Source organism: Monodon monoceros, unplaced genomic scaffold (genome assembly GCF_005190385.1).
Source record: "Monodon monoceros isolate NGI ecotype Baffin Bay Population unplaced genomic scaffold, NGI_Narwhal_1 Super_Scaffold_21, whole genome shotgun sequence".
Lineage (NCBI taxonomy): Eukaryota > Metazoa > Chordata > Mammalia > Artiodactyla > Monodontidae > Monodon > Monodon monoceros.
Genome location: NW_021703778.1, coordinates 60930741 through 60951012, shown reverse-complemented (window position 1 = coordinate 60951012; position 20272 = coordinate 60930741). Strand labels below are relative to the sequence as shown.

Sequence of the window (20272 nt, the reverse complement as noted above, 5' to 3'; positions counted from 1 at the left end):
CACTATAAACATGCCAAACACCATCCTCAACTACCCTTCAATGAATAAACCATGTTAACTCAACCTTTGACATAAGGTCTGAAGATGATAAAGACATGATGGGTCCAAAGGAAAATTATTTTACTCAGCAGCCTGTTGGCATGTCCCCCATGAAGCAACAGCACATAAAGGCCAAGAGCAAGGACACCAGGCTCCTGCACAGAAAGGAAATCAGACGGAAAAAAGAGACATGTCCCTGCAAAGCAATGAAAATTAAATCAGTTTCGCTTTTCTCCCTCAAACTAAACCAAACCTCAAAAAAACTAAGATAGGCAAATCAACTTTTTTTTAAACTGTCTGTTATAATAACCCCAAGCAGACTATTTCCCAAACGTTTTATTGTTAGACAACAAACCCATCTTTCACTTCTTGTCATTTGCAATTACCGTGCTGTAGCTGAAAATCAGTGAGTCACTATGCAGCACAGGGGAGAGGGCCTACCAGCTCTGAGCTGTCACTGTAATCACCACAGAATAAACAAACAATATCAAGAGTTCTTTCTTCATCATCTTTAACCTATATATTGCGGAGACTCTAAACAATTTATACTCTGTAATTCCCCTCTTTCCCTAAAGATGGCATGGTATTTCACAACATTTTCCCCTTCATTTTCCCCTTTTCTTTAACAGCCCATGTGAGGCCCGCACCAAAGACCTCAACATAATTTAGAATCTATCTGCAGGAGCCAAGAATTCAATTAAGAGAAAAATTATCTTGCAAGGGTTTGGGCAATTCAGCCCATTAACCCTCTTGTAACTTTGCTGGGAAAAGAACCTGAATTGTCTAACAAAAGGCTTCACAAGTCGGAAGGAACAGGCAGGGGCAGGGGTGAAGGATTCCAGAAATCTGGGTCCTGTCTGCAACCCTACCCCATTAGCAAAGTCACGCAATGCCCTAGGCCAGCGACCTTTAGGAACCCTGGGGGGGTTCACTCCTGGGCTTTCTAAACCTCACTGCATGTAAGAGCTTCTAAGCAGGGTCCTCAACAATTTTTAAGTTTACAAACTTAAAACGGTGACCAACAGAACTGCTGAGTTTATTGTCTGTGAACAAGGTCTGGATCAATCATCTGATGAAACTGAGTTTCAACCTGTCACGAAAAGGAAGGCAAACAACGGACACCCCCTCCGCACTCTGGCCGGGACCCACCTTGGTGGCCTCCTCTACGCTCTCCCGCAGGGCCCGTAGCTCGGCGTCGTACTGCTCCTTCAGCCTGTCCATCTCCTGGTCGTGACTGGAAACCTCTTCTTTCAGGGCTCCCTTCAGGGCGGTGAGTTCGCGCTCCCGCTTTCTCAAGAGGTCTTCCTGCTCCTCTTTGGCGATGAGTAGATGCTGAAGGTCCTGCTTTGCCTGCAGAAGCTCCTGGAGGGAGGAAACGCGGGCGGGGAGGTGAGGATGCCGAGCCGCCCTGCACCTCCCCCTCGGTCACCGGCACACACGGCCCTACCCTTCCTTGCTTGCCCTCCGTACTCTCTCCTCCCGTACACTATACGCTGCTTTAGCCCCTCTCCTCCTCTCCCCTTCCCTTCCTCAGAGTCCACCGTCCCCCTCGATTCAACTATCTTAGCTTTTCTGAGATTTAATTTGAGGGAGAAAAGGGAAACTGATTTCATTTTCGACGCTCTGAGGGGCCAGGTCTGCTTTTTCCATCCCACGTCACTTCGGTGCGATGGTCTGTAGCCCTTGCTAGCGGCCTTCAGGAGCCGTTGCTTCGTGGGGGGCACGCCGACTTGCTGGCCTCGCTTACTTCACCCCCAGAAGCCCGCGTGTAGTCAAACCCTTAAGCCACAACCCGAGTCCTCGGGATGCCCCTGCCCCATGCTGAGCAGGCACAATATTCACACGTTCTCCGCCTTCACTGCCTCATAACCTCACTGTTCACGAGCAAAGTCACAAAACTGGGGCAGCAAGTTCCGCTATAAATCACATCACCTAAACCCAAGTGTGTCCTGCCAAGGCTGGGCATTCCCTTCAGGTCACCATCTCTAGTCAGACCTGCTCAGCTCCCCTCAAGCTGAGGCTCACCCTCCCCGGCGGACACCCCTGCTTTGTACTCAGCCAGGACTTGGGCTTGACCACCCAGCTCCTCTCTGGACGCCAGGGTTCCTCTCCACCCAAAGCCACTTCACAGACAACAAGCTTTCTCCCCTGCCACCCTGCTCCAAGGCCTTACTCATCAGCTGTCTTTTTTTTCTGTCATTTTGCTCCTTTCTGTTTCCTTGAATCTATGTCCTTTTCCTCAGGGCACAAGGATCCTGAGTCAAGGGCAAAAACAAACAAACGAAAAAACAAGGTTTTCCACCAAACTTTTTTTTTTTTTTGTGGTACGCGGGCCTCTCACTGTTGTGGCCTCTCCCGTTGCGGAGCACAGGCCCCGGACGCGCAGGCTCAGCGGCCATGGCTCACGGGCCCAGCCGCTCCGTGGCATGTGGGATCCTCACGGACCGGGGCACGAACCCGTGTCCCCTGCATCGGCAGGCGGACTCTCAACCACTGCGCCACCAGGGAAGCCCTCCACCAAACTTTTGAAAGGATAATTTCTGTTCACTGCCTCTACTCCTTGACCACCCTGTCACTCCTTACTCTCTTGCAAATGGCTTTTGTTCCTAGTCTGCTAAGCCTGTCCCCTCCAAGGTTGTACTGACCTCTTAATCTCCACATCCAATGGCCTTTTCTCAGTCCTCACTTTTCTCAATCCCTCTTTGATCCTCTTCACCTGTCCCCTTACAATTCTCTTCTGCCTTGCAGTTCAAAGACACTGCATGCTCCTGTTTTCTTCCCTCGGGCCACTTTTTCTGAGACAATGTTTTCTGGTTTTTCTCTCCCTCTTATTAAAAAGCTAAAATGATCCCCAAGAATGTGCCTTTGCATTCTTCATTCTTTTTTGGCAAGCTCAGCTAGGTTTTTTTTTCCCCTCAATTTTAAATTCTATATAAATAACCCCCCAAACCTTTACCTCCAACCCTTATCTGAGTCCAGACCTGCGAGACTCATCCATCTGGATGTCCCTTGGGCACCTATGATTCCGGAGGCTTATGTTTCTCAGTGCCTTTTTTTGTTTGTTTTTTGTTTTTTTTTGCGGTACGCGGGCCTCTCACTGTTGTGGCCTCTCCCATTGCGGAGCACAGGCTCCGGACACGCAGGCTCAGCGGCCATGGCTCACGGGCCCAGCCGCTCCACGGCATGTGGGATCTTCCCGGACCGGGGCACGAACCCGTGTCCCCTGCATCGGCAGGCGGACTCTCAACCACTGCGCCACCAGGGAAGCCTTCTCAATGAATTTTTCAAGTCCCTTCCTCTCCTCTTCTTTGGAACGGCAGTGCCTGCTCAGGAGCCTGGCAGCGACTTTGATCTCTCTCGTCCTTGTCCCTCACAACCAAAAAGTTAGTTCTGTAACATCTTAGATCCTTTCCCTCACCTCTCTGGTTGAGGCTCTCACCAACTCCAGCCCAGGTGGTTTGCAAGAGCTGCCCAACGGCTCCCAACCTCCAGTTTCTCACCTGTAGCCTCTATGCCATCACCCACACAGCATCCTCTGTCTGGGATGCCCTTCGTCCCTCTCGGTCCCATGTCTCTCTGCCTTTCAGAAAACCTCTCAAGACTCAGATACTGTATGACCTCCTTCAAGAAGTCTTCCTTGAATCCCCTTCCTGAATACCCACCGCACTTAAGCTGTGCTTCTCATAGCACTTAATACTTTTACCGTGCAGTCCTTGTATCTAGATTTTATTTTCCTATCTCTCTTGCTAGATTATCAGCTCCTTGAAAAAAGGACATAGATCTGATTTATATTTCTGATGCATGGATCAATGATATTGGGAGTGGGCCTGTTCTGGACATAAATAAATTAACATGGGCAGTACAGCAGGAGTCTGGAGATGTCAGAATTCTAAACTCGTCTATTCTTTCACTGGCAGCTTCTAAGTAAATACGCATCCTGTCCTCTTGGAGCTCCTGGCGAACTGAAGGAATGGTTGCCACCTGGGACCCGAGGCCTCAGAGATGATACACTACTTTCCATTTAAGAAGTGGGTCACTGATGAGGGGATGAAACTACCTGTATCAAGTTAAGAATAACTGACAATGGAATCTCTTTCCTTTACTCTAGGCATGCACATCCATTAAACCAGGGGAGCCTCTGCAATCCCAGGATAGAGCTGCATTGCACAGACTAAGAATTAGTCCTTCAAGAATCTAGCTAGCAAGCACTAATAAGCTTAGAAGAAACTTCCAGAGACTCGTCTAGGCAACTAGAGCAACTCTGGCTCTTCCAAAGCACCAAACACAAAACACATAAGTAATTTTATGAAAATATACCCCCGTCCTGATATTTGTCAAAGGAGATGCCCTGTGCTTCCCACTGTCCAGTCCCTCCTTAGGGATATTAGAAACACCCACAACCCCCCCCCCCCCGCATCACTGTTGCTATTGGCTATCTCTCTAGGCCTTCCTGGAGCCTCCTGCCAGCTTCTTCACAATTGCCCTTGCGAGCCTACCCCCGTTTCCTGCTCTTATTTTCACACATTTCTCAATTGTTTTAACGATAAGTCAGTTCCTCTTCCCACACTTATCTTTTCCAGGATATATCTGTGTTTTGTGTTGCCTTTTGTGTACTGCCACCAATGCATGTCAAGAACCTGTTTTTATGGTCCATTCTACACCAACATGCTGTTATCTGTGTCTGGGGCTGTTGCTTAAGTGGACTCTGTTGCACAAATCCAATCAGATTATACCTCACCGTATCACTGAGTAGCACCTGAAGCTTTCCAGGGTAGAGACCGAAAGGGACGGGAGATTTCAAAAACTTCACTTCATCACCTCGGTGGCTTCACTGCCAATTATATCAAGCCAAAGAAGTGAGAGAAAACATATAAACCTCGAAATACTCGTGAACGTCTATTAGAGATGCACATGCCTCTCTGTAGACTCCAATCAAAGCAAACAAAGGAAAACTCTGGGCACTCAGAATCTACTTTCAAAACCTATACACATCCAGGCTAGCTGCACACATGAAAGTACAAGAGATAGAGACCTAGTATGGATGTGTATTTGGGGGTGGGTACAGGGTAGGCTAAAAAAATTGACTGTGTTTGGTACTTACTACATAATAAGAATTACGCTAAGCATTTCTAAAAATCATAGGAGAGGGCTCCCCTGGTGGCGCAGTGGTTGAGAGTCCGCCTGCCGATGCAGGGGACACGGGTTCGTGCCCCGGTCCGGGAAGATCCCACATGCCGTGGAGCGGCTGGGCCCGTGAGCCATGGCCGCTGAGCCTGCGCGTCCGGAGCCTGTGCTCCGCAACGGGAGAGGCCACAACAGTGAGAGGCCCGCGTACCGGAAAAAAAAAAAAAAAAACACATAGGAGATGAATATTATTACTTAAAAAACAAAAAACTAGAGCTCCGAGACGCTAAGATGCCTAAGATCACACAGTTTATAAGTGGGAGAGCGAAGACTGGGACCCACATCGGATACCAATGCCCGTTGTCTTCACTACACAGCCTCTGCAGGCCTGATGACAAAACTACACACTCAAGAAAGTCTGAGGAGCGGGCAGTTCCTCAGTCTCTCAGATGCAAATGAACAGTGTATTGAGTTCTGCTCAAGTGCTTGTAAGGAGGTCCACCTTTCTAAACAGGAGCAAAGAAACCTGCCCAGAACCTGAAAAGACAAGAAGGAAAGTTGAGAAGAAAAGGAAGCATGCTCTGGGCCCCAGCTGTTACTAGCAGCAGCCAGTGGCTGTCCTGACAGCAGGGGCACCAAAAGACACAGACCAGAATGTCCCGAGTAGCAGCTCATCTGCCCACAGAAAGTTTCACTTCACACACCACCTACTCACAGGTATTCCATGTCAAAATGAGAAAACAAAACTGATCTAGGCTCTCTTTCGCATAAAAGCTTCCCAGAAGTTCTACAGAGTCCCTATCTCTGGCCCACACTCATTGAAAGGAAAAGTAAAGGTCTTTTATCAAAACTATAGCTGCCAAAGAATTATGTTATTTTTTTTCCCCAGAAGGATGGCCTACAAAGTGTAACACAGTTGATGAGAAACATGATTTTTTCTGTTGCTTCTTTAGTAAAATGTGTATAATGTTCAGTAACATCACAACACAATAAGCTTATAATTATTCTAGAGATGTCATTTCTGAGCACAGCCTATCCCCAGACCAATAGGATTTTAAAACCAGAATAGTTTACTGATATCTAAGTACTTGTATCTTGGTAAATGTCAGGGATAAAACACCATGAGATTCTGTTGGCCCATCTGTCAACACTACAGGCTCCCATCAAAGACAATCTTTGGTAATTAGAAAAACCCACCGTCATGAGGCTTAGAGAGATGTCGCATGTTTACCCATCACTCCAAGAACAGAGGGAAACATATTCATGGACAAAGAAGTGACTGAAAACTTGACCTATAATTATTTTTGTATCTTGAGTTAAAAAAGAAATTCGGAACCATCAGTTGTTTAACTAAGAAATAACAGTCATCCTATTCTTGGTCAATTATTTGACTTCTCCTAAAAAAACAGGATATTTTCTACTATTTCTTCCTTTTTTCCTTCCTTCGTTCCTTTCTTTTTTTTTTAAATGATTTTATTCTCTCTTAATGTTACTTTACTGACTCCATATAGGGGCCCAATGTTATTGGACAGAATGTGAAGTATTAAAAGATATTTCATGAGAAATCTTATGCATTATGCAGGCCTCACAAAATTTAGGGCCTTCAAGCTTTTGCAAACATTAAAAAGCAAAAGTGTTTAATGTTCATTGTGTTTAAGAGTCTGTTCTAAGCCAAGTGCCATGGAGAACTTGGCTACAACTGTAATTGGTTATCAGATTCCCCCAGGCCACTTTTTATTAAGATATGAAGAATAAACTGAAAGTGACGAGGAGACGGGGTTTATTTTATTAGGGATATAGAATCCATAGATCGTTTTTTAAATGTTGCTGACACGTCAAAGGAAACTGATAAAAAGAGTGAGGACAATTTTCCAGAGGGGGAGAAACCCACTTTGGCATAGAGAAGCTAATTGTGTCCTAACTTTTCTTGCCAAAAGGCAGCAATAGATGATATAGCTTCCATTACAGGAAAGAGGCAAATAACCAGAAGACCAGCAACACCAGGAACATTTTCAAGAAAAGATGTACGCTGTTTCCCTTTCCTGAGTCTCTCATTATTAGCCTCTGCCTGAAAACACATCACCAAAGCTGAAGCTCATATCCCAATTACCACTATAAGTCAAAAAGCTAGTTATGTTCAGTTAATATATGCTCACTATACTGTGTTCAAAGAGGCAAAGAAGCTACAGTTCATTTCAGAATTATTCCCTTTTTTTTTTTAGTGGTGGCATTTTTAAAATAATTTATCTTTTTTTTTTCTTTTCTCCTTTGGCCACACAGCACAGCATGTGGGATCTTAGTTCCCCAACTAGGGATCGAACCTGTGCCCCTTGCATTGGAAGCACAGAGTCTTAACCTCTGGACCACCAGGGAAGTCCCTAAAATTAATTTAAATATTGAAATTTATTTATTCATTTGCTCTGTTGCCTGGCACTATGCTAGGCATGAAATGTGGGAAGAAGCAAAGATGATATGCTCTTCAATGAAAAAGAAATAGCAAATCAGAGCAAGCTCAAATGCACTAAAACAGAGAATCTAAAAGGATAGAAAATACCTGAGGAAAGGACAACTAACAATTTTAGGTTTTAGTTACTAGGAAAATTCAGCAACTTAAGAGACTTCCTGATAGTTAAGATAATATCTTTCCCTTTTAGAATCAGTGAGGTGTCCACACAAGGAATCACAGACTATGGCAAAGTCTTACCTTCTATTTAAATGTTTCTGAAGTTACCTTTCTTTTTTTTTTTTTTTTGCGGTACGTGGGCCTCTCACTGTTGTGGCCTCTCCCGTTGCGGAGCACAGGCTCCAGACGCACAGACTCAGCAGCCATGGCTCACGGGCCCAGCCGCTCCGCGGCATGTGGGATCCTCCCGGACCGGGGCACGAACCCGTGTCCCCCACATCGGCAGGCGGACTCTCAACCACTGCACCACCAGGGAAGCCCTGAAGCTACATTTTTATCAAAAGTCATAACCTGTTCAGTGACATTTCTCTCCTTAGGAAATTTTTCTAAAGAAGTAAAAGGATACATATAAAAAATTCAACATATTTTCTCATATTTTAAAAAAAAAGAAACAACTTAAATATTGGAGGATGGTTAAGCATATTGTGGGGTATCTTCTTAAAAATGACATATGAAGACTATAAAGTATCATAAAGAAAAATATTTCTGACGTATTAACTTTTAAAAGCAGGTATCAAAACTATAGACACACTATATTTGCTCCTACATTATAGATGAAATCTGTCAATGTATAGGGAAACAAATAAAAATGTAGGAAAAAAGGGCTTCCCTGGTGGTGCAGTGGTTGAGAGAGTCCGCCTGCCGATGCGGGGGACACGGGTTCGTGCCCCGGTCCGGGAGGATCCCACATGCCGCAGAGCGGCTGGGCCCGTGAGCCATGGCCGCTGAGCCTGCACGTCCAGAGCCTCTGCTCCGCAACAGGAGAGGCCACCGCAGTGAGAGGCCCGCGTACTGCAAAAAAAAAAAAAGAAAAAAAAAAAACAGAAGTGGGATGGGAGAAAAAGAGCAAGGAGTAGGGGATGCAGGGACAACAGAGGCTATACTAAGAAAAGTGAACTCTGAGAGAGAGAATAATGAAAGCAATGTGGGATTCCTGACTGGATTCTGGCTTGGGGGAAAAACAACAACTGGCAAATGATGAAGAAAGACCATATATTGTATATAATACAACATAGGAATTAACTTTGCAGATGTGATAATAGTATTGTGGTTATAAGAAAATTCCCTAATTATTCAAATGCATACTGAAAAGTTTAGGGGTGAGACGTGGTTTTATCTATAAATTACTTTGAAATGGTTCAGCAAAGATGAATAGATATAAAGCAACGATACTCCAATGAAAATTAACTTAAAAAAAAGATGGATAGATGAATGAAAAAAAAGAAAAATGAATGGATGGAGAGAAGAAAAAAATGGAGTAAATATGGCAACATGTTGATAACTGTTGGATTTGGATTGGGACTCTACGGCAGTTAACACATTATTCTATTTTTCTGTACAGCTGAAAATTCTCCTAAGACAAACTATTACATATGATGCTCTCACAGAAGGGAACATAGGGACAGGTAGAACAAACACACAACAGAGTATGGCTCCCAGTTCCCCCACCCATCCCATACTGTCCAGGCAGACGGGGCCTCTCTTGTCACCTGACCCCAGCCCCGCTTACCTCAATCAGAGCCCCTTTCTCCCTGTCCTCGGATTGTTTAGCACTGTCCAATTCATCATGCATTTCTGAGAGCTGGTCCTGGAGATCCCTGATCTCAGTCTGGTGCTGTTCTCGTTCCATCTTCACCTGGAACAGCCTGGCAGGAAAGAAGCCCATGAGAGAGTTTCTCCTGGCCTCTGCTTATTTTCATCCAGTCTGCTTTCAGAGCTTCAGATTATCAAGCAGAGTCACCTAAATCCCCAAGGAGCCTCCCATTTTCTGTTCTGCACTGAACAGAAAATCACAAACCAGAAAGGCACCGGTAAGAACTCATGTCTACAGTCTAATTTGCCCAACAAGAAGACAAGTGAGAACTCAAACCAATGTAACGGGAAAGGTTATACAGCGACATTTCCTCCCCAAAAGGAGATCACGGGGTACTAAAATTTGGACATAGAAGATAAGGAATCAGGAAAAAGAGCACAACTTTTATAATAAATGTTTTCATTAAAGCCACCCCACTCCCTACCAGCCTACTCCACCCCATCCCCTGTACTCTAGACCAGGAGAGTTAGCAAATTATGGCCCATGAGCCAATCTGGCCCACTGCCTGGTTTTGTAAATAAAGTTTTACTGGAACACAGCCATGCTCATTCATTTATGTATTGTTTATGGTCGTTTGCACAATACAATGGTAGAATTGAACAGTTCCAACAAAGACCATATGGCCCATAAACCCTAAAGCATTTACTATCTGACAGAAAAAGTTTGCCAACCTCTGCTCTAAATGGAACTCACAACTATTCTACCTTTTATTTTGTAAAGTCTTTACTGCACTCTAAATTTTGATTTTTTTCTTACCAACCTCTTTTCTGAAATTAACCTCTAAGAATGTTTCAAAAGCAAACACTACACCATCAAAATGGCAAAGGTAATCAAATGCTTTTATGATATAATGTCCTGTTTTTCTTGAATTTCCCTCTAGACTTCACTCCTGCTTAACCTCTCACTTAAGGCTTCTGTCATGGCCAGTGGGCTTCATGGCACCATCTATTTTCACACCTTCGTTTCAAATCCTCTTGTCACAGATTTTAACACAACACGATGGCAGGGCCATCTTGCGCTTGTCTTTCCTTCTCTGAAGACCCAAAAGAAGTATATAAGCACTGGTCACAAAATTGGTCAGCACTGGGCTTCCCTGGTGGCGCAGTGGTTGGGAGTTCACCTGCCGATGCAGGGGACGCGGGTTCGTGCCCCGGTCCGGGAGGATCCCGCATGCCGCGGAGCGGCTGGGCCCGTGAGCCGTGGCCACTGAGCCTGCGCGCCCGGAGCCTGTGCTCCACAGCGGGAGAGACCGTAGCAGTGAGAGGCCCGCGTACCGCAAAAAAAAATAAAAAATTGGTCGGCACCATCCAGGACAAAATTCAGAACGTGGGAGACTGTGGAGGTCATGTGACACATGCTTTTTAGACACTGGGCCCAGGCTCTTTGAGATCTGTCCTTAGATATCACCACTCAGCATTCCTTGCTTCTCACTTGGCTGCTCTGAGATCTACTCTAAGGGCTGAAACTTTACCAATATCCTTTGAGGTTACACAAAGAATTTTTAAATTATTAAATTCATTCTGCTTAGCAGGCTACACGTCACCAGTTTTATAATTTTATAAGAATAAGAGGGAGAAAAGGAAGGGTCAGCAGCCCTATAAAGATCTGGAAGGTTGGGCAGAATTAAACGGACAAAAACGATCTGGCTTGGGCTTCCGTGGTGGCGCAGTGGTTAAGAATCCACCTGCCAATACAGGGGACACGGGTTTGAGCCCTGTTCCAGCAAGATCACACATGCCTCGGAGCAAATAAGCCCGTGCACCATAACTACTGAGCCTGAGCTCTAGAGCCTGTGAGCCACAACTACTGAAGCCCACGCACCTAGAGCCCGTGCTCCACAACAAGAGAAGCCACCGCAATGAGAAGCCCACGCACCGCAACAAAGAGTAGCCCCCGCTCGCCGCAACTAGAGAAAGCCCGCACGCAGCAATGAAGACCCAATCCAGCCAAAAATTAATTAATTAATTAAAAAAAAAAAAAAGTGTCTGGCTCCATTGGTGCAGGAAACCAGGAAGGGCACAGGCTCTGGGCCAGAACTTACTCCTCCAGGTGTCTCCGGAGCTCCCCTTCACTTCCCTCCAGCCGCCGCTGCAGCTCGGCATTCTCTTCTACCTTGCTTTCATGTTGACTTTGGAGTGCTTCTAAGTTTGCTTTCACTCTGTCTCTCTCTTCTTTGATGTTCTGCTGATTCTAATAAGAATATGTGATGTTAAAGTACCTCCACCGTACATTAATGTCATCCCACTGAAGCCTCCTTCTAATCTCTGATGGACTCCATGTCTCCGCACTTAGATTATTAAACAACTTGATGGAACTATGTAATAAAGGCATGGGAGTTCGCAACAAGAATACTAAACACTTAATGAACTGTAATACTTCTAAAAGAGAAACACAAACACAGCTAAATCACATTCTGCTCTTTCTATTACTTAGTCCAGATGTTTTATATACATTTAGTTTCCAATTTGCCTGTCTGAATCCAACAGCATTTCTATTACTCTGTCAAAGCCAACATTCTCTATGTCCTTTGGTTACTTAAAAAAGAAGTTCTTTGGGCAGCAGGAACTAAATATACAGGAATTTGCTCAGCGATGGGAAGAATGTTTCTTTTGGAAAAAAAATTTGTTTTCACTTCACTTGGGCAACCCAAGGTACTTAAAAAATTCTTTATCAATCAAGACGGAACAGAATAAAATAGCATAAAGAAAAATCAGATACCTTGACTTCTAGTTGAAGCTGTCTCTGAAGTTCAGCCACTTCTGTGGTCAACTTGTTTTTCTGTTCCAAGAGATCTTTGACTTCAGATGAAGAATTACAAGCCTACGATTAATTGCAAAAATATCCTAAGTGTTCAACATGCTTTATTTTTTTCTTGCATGAACATTAACAACAAGATGACACTCTCAAAAGGATTCGGCTAAAATCCTACAGCAAAGTGGTCAGAAAACTCCAACTAAAAGGGAGGGGAAAAGGTAAAAGCAGAAATCAAAACCAGAAATCAAAACCAAAAAAGGCAGTGTCTTGGCTCTCATGCACCTGAATCCAGGTGTGAGTCATGCATGAACTTAGAATGAGGTACTTCCTCATCTACTCCTATGAAGCAGACCAGAAACCAACAGTCAACAGAAACACAGCACTTCCAATTTTCTTAGGGAAAATGAGAACAATCTATCTTAGAAATGTAAATCTAACCCAAGGAGGGAAATTGTAGATTGTTCTTTCCCAAACAAAAACTGCCTGCTTCGTGGCTTTCCAATGTGGTCTTAGCCCATTAAGGGAGAGGGTTCTCTTGCACGAAATCACTTAACTGACACCAAAATATAAAACTCCAAAACCTTTGCCAGCAAACAATCAGATTCATAAAGTGAGAGAGAAGGGGAGTGGGAAAATGTGGGCAATTAAGCAGTCACGGCACTGTGATCACAGCCACAAGTCTAAGAACCTAAGTTCATCGTCTCATTATCTCTGGCTCGATTAAGAAGCAGCTGTTGCTTAACTGGTCCCCCATCCTCTAATCTTACCTCTCTCCAAAAACTACAAAGAAATGAATTTTTATAAATACGACACTACTCATTGCTGTTTAAAGTCCATCAGGGGAAGCCTATCACCTTGGGCTTGAAATGAAAATTGACATGATCTACAAGGTCCTGCCTACCTGGTTCGTGGTCCCCATATCCTAGCTCTCTTCTCCAGCTACACTAAATTACCTCTAGTCCCCTAAACAAGGGAAGCACACACCTCTTCATATTTTATGTTTTTTGTTCTGTTCCCTCTACCTAGAACTCCCTGCTTCCCCTCTCTGGGAGAATTCTATGATCTTTTGAGACATCATTAGTGTTATCGACTCCAGAAGGGCTACCCCAACTTCCCCAGTTTAGGCTGGATACCCTAGTCTGGAACCACAATGACAATCTTAACATCAAGACCAAAGGATGCATTCTGCAGGAGAATATGCAGGTTAATGCAAAGCAACAGTAATGGTAATGATTTGGATTTTATAGATTTAGCAAAAAAAATCCTAACCCAATTTAAAAAACTGTGTAGAGTTCCTGAAACCTGCCTATAAGCAAGGTGTATAATTTAAAGGTTCCCCAGTGGGAACTGTGTGTGTGCATACATAAAAATATTTTATATATTTATAATATCAATACACAATATATAATAAAATACATCTCTATAAAGATATCTAATAAAATATGTTTATATATTTAAAATTTTATTTCTAAGGATAAATTGAAAAATGTTTTTATTTGATGCCAGAGCAGCAGTCATGGGTTAACTGAGTGCAAGGGGAATACGGAACAGTAGAGAAAAAAGGGTAGTTGATGCCTATAAATATCCTTTATTCATACGTTTCCAAAGTTAAAAAAGAAGCAACAGACCAACTCCCTGTTACCTGCCCCTGGGTATCTTCTTTCCTTCCAGTGCAGAATTCCCCCCAGAAAGGAAAAGGAAAGATGCCCAAGCAAGAAATGCGGCATTCAAGGTGGCATAGAATTGAGGGACAAGATTTTAGTCGTCCCTCTTAAATGCTGCTTCCTTTCATGGCATAAGGTATGTCTACCATATAGTACATGTTCATCAAATAGGGGATGAGTCCTCCTTTAAAAAAAATCTCCAAGTCCTAACTAAAATTCAGTACAATAAATTAAACAGGCAGTTTTTTTAAAAAGAATTTAGCCCCACTCTACTCCTTCCTTTCCCTTCAGCCCATGCTGGTCAGCCCACCAGTCTCTCTTCCGTATTCTCTAGTTTGATTCTCTTATTTCTTATTCTCTGAAGTTTGAGAACTTGGGTCCAAGCCCGTTCATACTTTTCAAACCTGCCTACGATAGCACTAGGGTTCTCCATCCCATGCTTCATTTCATTCGTCCTATTCTTTTCCCTTTCTAAATTTTTACCACCTATTGTTTCATCCTGTTATATTTTATAGATTTTTTTAAAAATAAAATTTCTTAAAAACTTTCTAAAAAAAAAGTAATAATAAAGAAGGGCTTCCCTGGTGGCGCAGTGGTTGAGAGTCCGCCTGCCGATGCAGGGGACGCGGGTTCGTGCCCCAGTCCGGGGGGATCCCACATGCCACAGGGCGGCTGCGCCCGTGGGCCATGGCCGCTGGGCCTGCGTGTCCGGAGCCTGGGCTCCGCAGCGGGAGAGGCCACAGTAGTGAGAAGCCCGCGTACCTCAAAAAACTTTCTAGAAAAAAGGCCGGGTGCAAATTAGCAATATTTAAAACATGCTGTTCCATCTTCGGTACTGCTTACTACTCAGGAGACTTCCCACTAACTACTGTAACCAAAAGTACAGACTGAAGAAAGCGATTTGTTTGCCAGGTTCCATGTGAAATGCCCTCTACAAAATACAAAGCTTCGCCTTACTTGATTATTTCCTTGTGTGCTCCCTGCTGCTCGAGACTTCAAAGTCTGGATTTTCTCAAAGACCAGGTTGACCTTCCTCTTAGTAGCATCATCATTATCGGTGCTTCTGGAAAAAAATACAATGAGGGCACAACCGTTGGCCTCAAACTATTTTATGTGCCACGACACACAAACAGCAAGCCCTTTAAGAAGATAAATCACAAGAGGCGTGAATTAATTAAGGCTGCAGACACAACCAGTGTGAGGAGAGCAGGATAGATGGTGTATTTTTCTCCAGACAAATTGTTCAATGTTACCACCTGATTTGGGAGAGGGGTTTCCCATTTCCAAACATGTGAAAGAGACACAAGCACATTCTAAATAAGCTTGGAAATAACATCCAATAAAAATTTAGTAATTTGTTGCTTGCCTGATTCAAATGACATATATTCACTCCAACAAGGAATCTCTCCTGTATGTGTGTCACGCTAGGAATGATCCACCGTGATCTTAACTTGTTTTAGCCTTTGTTTAAAAAAATAATCCCCCAAGCCAAGGTTGTTAACACAGCTGCCCTTTGTCTAGACTTTCATAGGTAACGGTCAGATAAAGTTCTATTAAGGACTACCTTCCATCACACATACCTGGCACTTAGGGAAAAAAATTTTTTTAAACGGAGGGGGATCTCTCCCCTTATTTTCTTTCTTTTTTTAAAAATTTATTTTATTTATTTATTTATTTTTGGCTGCGTTGGATCTTTGTTGCTGCGCACGGGCTTTCTCTAGCTGCAGTGAGCGGGGGCTCCTCTTCGTTTTGGAGCGCCAGCTTCTCATTGCGGTGGCTTCTCTTGTTGCAAAGCACGGGCTCTTAGGCACACGGGCTTCAGTAGTTATGGCACATGGGCTCAGCAGTTGTGGCTCACGGGCTCTAGAGCGCAGGCTCAGTAGTTGTGGTGCACGGGCTTAGTTGCTCCACAGCATGTGGGATCTTCCCAGACCAGGACTCAAACCCATGTCCCCTGCATTGGCAGGAGGATTCTTAACCACTGGCGCCACCAGGAAGCACAGGGGAAAAAATTTTTAAGTAAGTTTCCTTAAAAAGGTGCCTCCCACTAAAGTCTGTCCCACCAGTCTCTCAATAAATCATGGGCCAAAAAAATAAAAGAATGTAGAGAAAGAATTTTAAATGTTAGAAGTTCTCCTACCTTAATCTTCTCATGGTAAAACCCTTCACAGAAAGACACTAATAAAAGTTCTTAGCTAGAAGAATCTCTTTACTTTTTCTTTTTTCAGAAGAGCCCCTATCTTATATTTTGAATGATTCTGTCAGCTCTATATTACTGACAGAAAATTGTAAGGCACAATATAAAACTGTGAAGTGTTCTGATACCAATGAGTATTTGCCAAGTGACTTTCAGTCATGTCAGACTATAAAGCTTTTCTTCTTTTTAACCATATCTGATGAGAGAACTGAAACAGAAACTTCAAATTCCTGGCCTAGAATTCCAGCTCAGTTGGTATCTAAGTAAGGACTGAAAACCAGATTATTCAAACTCATCCCCCCAGATAAGTAAGTGGAAAGCACTGCTTTTAAATGACTCATACATGCTTTAAAAATAATGGAAGCAGGGGCTCCTGGCCAACGTCAACTCTGGGGAGGGGAGGAGGTGTTTTTATTTGTAACTTCTAATAAGGGATGACTGATTACCCCTGTGTGCATACAAACTCAAGGCGACAACACTCAGTTTAAAACTGAATAGTAGACACTCCTCCTATCTTTGAATTTGTTTCTGAAACAGTAAACAATCATTTTTAAAACATATTCATTTTTAACTTTTAAAGTAGGATGTTCTTCCCCACACTTCCTTCCCCTGCTCTTCACCCTCCTCCACCCAAGACTTAAATGCTTTTATGACAACTCCAGCCATGGAGTCTGCACCCCGAAATGGCTCACACAGGGCAGGAAGGGAGGGTAAAACACAAGGTCTCAGAAAAGAAAATTAAGACGCCCACCAGGAAGGACAATACTTTGTTCCTTGAAGGAAAATCACTAACCCTTCTTTGAGGTAATTGTAAAGTATCTGCTTGGCCGTCTCCTCATTGGTTTGCTGAGTGAGTTCTTGCTGGCCTTTTAACAGATCCGGTGTGGCCTGGAACACAATGTTTGTTATTAGATCACAGGATGCTGCTTCCAAGAAGAAGGCAAAACCCCACAGCAGAAGCTTCCAAACACATTCCTGCTTCCCAGAAAGGATTCCTCGGGTAAGGATGCTCATTACAACTGGTTCCACCACTTAGTAGCTCTGTAACCTTGGGCAAGTTACTTAACTTTTTCTCACCTCAATTTTCTTGCCTGTAAATAGAAGTTAATAGTACCTACCTTCATAGGGTTGGTGCGATCCTATAATACATAACAAAGAGTGCCTGGCACTTACCAACCTTAGTATCATTTTTATCATTACCATTATTTTTTACTGTTACTACCAAAACACTAACTGGACCACATAAATAAATTCCATCACTTCAGGATAAACCTAAATTAGGATTAACCTAATTTCTCAGGACAGAAATTAATCCAGTCACTCAATGTCATGAGGAAAATTAATACATCTAAATAAACCTAAGTACGGAGCCTCTTGTTTTGGAAACAAATTCTGCATACTTTCAGATTTTACACATACACGAAAAGAAAAATCGAGCCTCTCTATAGTGTTTGACAAGTTACTTTACAAACAAGGACACAACCGGAATCTAGTGGTACTTGAATTTACTTAGAAAACCAAGCGATTAGCAGTAGGTCATAATGTACTGCTAGGGGGAAAACTCTAAAAACTATTACTGATTCAAGGTGGTGCAATTACTGACTCAGGATGGAAGATATGTATTCCTCCAGCCAGGATGTATTGATACACCACTTAGAAGGAACAAAAAGACTCCCACCAGTATTACCTGAGTATTTGAGGTGGAAGTAAATGTCTTCACAGAAATCCTCTTGGTACCTGAGTCCGGGGAAGTTGCTAGTGCCCGATTCTGTAACATCAACGTAGCGGTGGCTGTTTTGATTTCCTCCCCCTTCTTAGTCTGTGCCGGGAGGGAGGATGTGCACCCAGTCGGACTTTCCTGACCACCTTTGTTTTCTGGAACTTTCCCATCTTTGTTCTGCAGGGGCGGCCTGGGCTGGGCTCCCTGCAGCCTGGCGAAGGCGCGCCCTCCGCCCTGCCTCCCCCCGTGCTCCTGCGCCTGTGCCCTCTGCGGGCACACCTGCGACGGCCGCAGCAGGTGTTCGCTGGACTTGCCCAGGTTTCTGCTGAATTCGGTCAGGTACTCCGAGTTCCCTTGGAGACCGAAAGGAAATGCACTATCCACGCTTCGGGACCTCTTCCTGTCTTCTGGGTTGATCCTGTTTCGCTTCCCAGACCTGCCTCTTCTCTGCAGCCCAGGTTTTTGGTCAAATTTTTCAATTAACTGATCCACGCCAGGAATCGACCCCGTATCAATATCCCGTCCAGTTCCGGGCAAGAAGGGGATATACCTTCTGTTCTCATGACGATTCACATTGTCGGCATGGATGGCACATTCTTGGTCATCGAGTAAAAATCTGTACAAAGAGTTGGCCGAAGTGGGAGTTGTGGACGATGAGGATGACCTCCGGGACCGGGCTCCATCCAGCACGGGCCCGGCTGAGTCCTGGCGCCGGAACGGAAGCACGTCGGGCCTGGTTTTCTTGGCTTCCGGGTGGGTGTGCGCGCTGTGGGTGGGTAGGGGCCTCCCGCTAGGGGCAAGGGCCTCCTCTGCCAGCCCCTCCTTGCTGCAGCTCTGAACGTTCACGCACACCGAGGTCTGCTTCTTGGGGTCATCAATGACCACGGAGCTGCACAGTCGAATGGCCGTCACGCTGGATCTGGCCGGGTCTTCCGAGGGAGGTCTGGTCGGCTGGGAATGGCTAGGTTTGGACGAGCAAGTCCAAACCTTCTTATTGTTGGTCCCTTCTTCTGCGAAAGCTTTTAGCCAATTACTCGCAGGAGGCTGGTGATTTTGTAAGTTCAACTCATTCTTTTCAGGATCATAGGGCTGTAAAAGCTCTGGATGCCTCTGAAAGTTCAGCACGGGGGATGGCTTCATCGCTTCCCCTTTGTGATCTAGAACTCCGTTCTTGCCCTCAAAGAGAGAGGGCTGTTTCAGGTTTCTTACTGGGCCGGGTGGGGCATATGGGTTTTCGGGCAGCTGCAGTTCTTCTGCACTGTTCTCCTCGAGCACAGATCCATTGCTGGAATGGAGAGGCAGGTTACTTGTCACTGGAGACGGAAATGATGGCCCATTTTCAGAAAAAGACGTGCCTGCCAGACACCGCTCTGTGTTATTGAGGACTATGTAGGGGTGGCCATCGATCCCCTGGACCCGAATACTGACACCGTAGGAGCCCGCCTTAGCGGGCTGGGAATTCCTTGATTTTTTGGTTTCATCACTTGCGAGTCTCAGATGCACACCATATTCCTGCTGCACATGTTGGTATTCACCGAAATACAGCTCCATGGCTCACTGTTGTTCACTACCAGGGAAAATTGGGGTAAAAAGAGGACATTAAGTTAAAATTATATCTGTTTAAATGAAGATTATGAGGGAAGACTTCAAAGTTCAGGGAAAACCAAACATTTTAAAGAGCAAGGACACTTCAGAACCAAATGCTCGTCCAAACAGGCCTTTCTGGATGCCTGTGGGCCCACGTGACCGTGGTGCTTGTCAACACTGAGCTTGAACCCTGGCCTTAGGGTAGATGACTGGCCAAATGACCTGATGCCTTTGGTAGAGCTTAATTATTCTGTTTCTAGCTGACGGGCTGTGCTGGTTGCCATGTTTTCTCCTTAGTTCATTTCCTCACCCTTTATGCTATTTATTTTTAACCAATAGGATGTTCCAGTATACCAGCATTTGAGAACAAGGTACTTTTCCAAGAAAATAATTAAGAGCTAAGGCGTTCTGATGCTCACCATTTTTCTTTTTTTCTAAACTGTTAATTTTCTTGTCAAAACCCTTTCAAGCTTCTTTATGCACAACACTGCTTTGAAATCTTTATCATTATTTATTTGGCTATGGTGTTTAAAACATTTTTACTTTAAGGAAGCAGCTGTTTGTGAGACTGACAATGAGAGTAAGTGATTAAAAATAGCTTTCAATTTTTTTTTTAACCAAAAAGTTCAAGTTGGGACTTCCCTGGTAGTGCAGTGGTTAAGAATCCACCTGCCAGGGCAGGGGACACGGGTTCGATCCCTGGTCAGGGAAGATCCCACATGCCGTGGAGTAACTAAGCCCGTGCACCACAACTACTGGGCCTGTGCTCTAGAGCCCGCGAGCCACAACTACTGAGCCCATCCGCCACAACTACTGAAGCCCGCGCGCCTAGAGCCCATGCTCTGCAACAAAAGAAGCCACCGCAGTGAGAAGCACGTGCACGCAACGAACAGTAGCCCATGCTCACCAC

General features: G+C 44.5%; 1 protein-coding gene across 3 annotated transcripts in view; it reads right to left on the bottom strand.

Moving 5' to 3' along the window:
* The window catches only part of CGNL1 (cingulin like 1), a 154132-nt gene that overhangs the window by 79340 nt on the left and 54520 nt on the right, over nucleotides 1–20272 (bottom strand). For all 3 annotated transcript variants that reach the window (XM_029239141.1, XM_029239138.1, XM_029239137.1), the window contains exons 2-8: nucleotides 17743–19342; nucleotides 16849–16943; nucleotides 14816–14921; nucleotides 12159–12260; nucleotides 11482–11630; nucleotides 9357–9492; nucleotides 1189–1401 (exon numbers count right to left, since the gene is read on the bottom strand). In XM_029239141.1, the coding sequence (XP_029094974.1) occupies nucleotides 1189–1401; nucleotides 9357–9492; nucleotides 11482–11630; nucleotides 12159–12260; nucleotides 14816–14921; nucleotides 16849–16943; nucleotides 17743–19326 (2385 nt within the window). In that variant the 5' untranslated portion in view covers nucleotides 19327–19342. The remainder of the gene's footprint in view (nucleotides 1–1188; nucleotides 1402–9356; nucleotides 9493–11481; nucleotides 11631–12158; nucleotides 12261–14815; nucleotides 14922–16848; nucleotides 16944–17742; nucleotides 19343–20272) is intronic.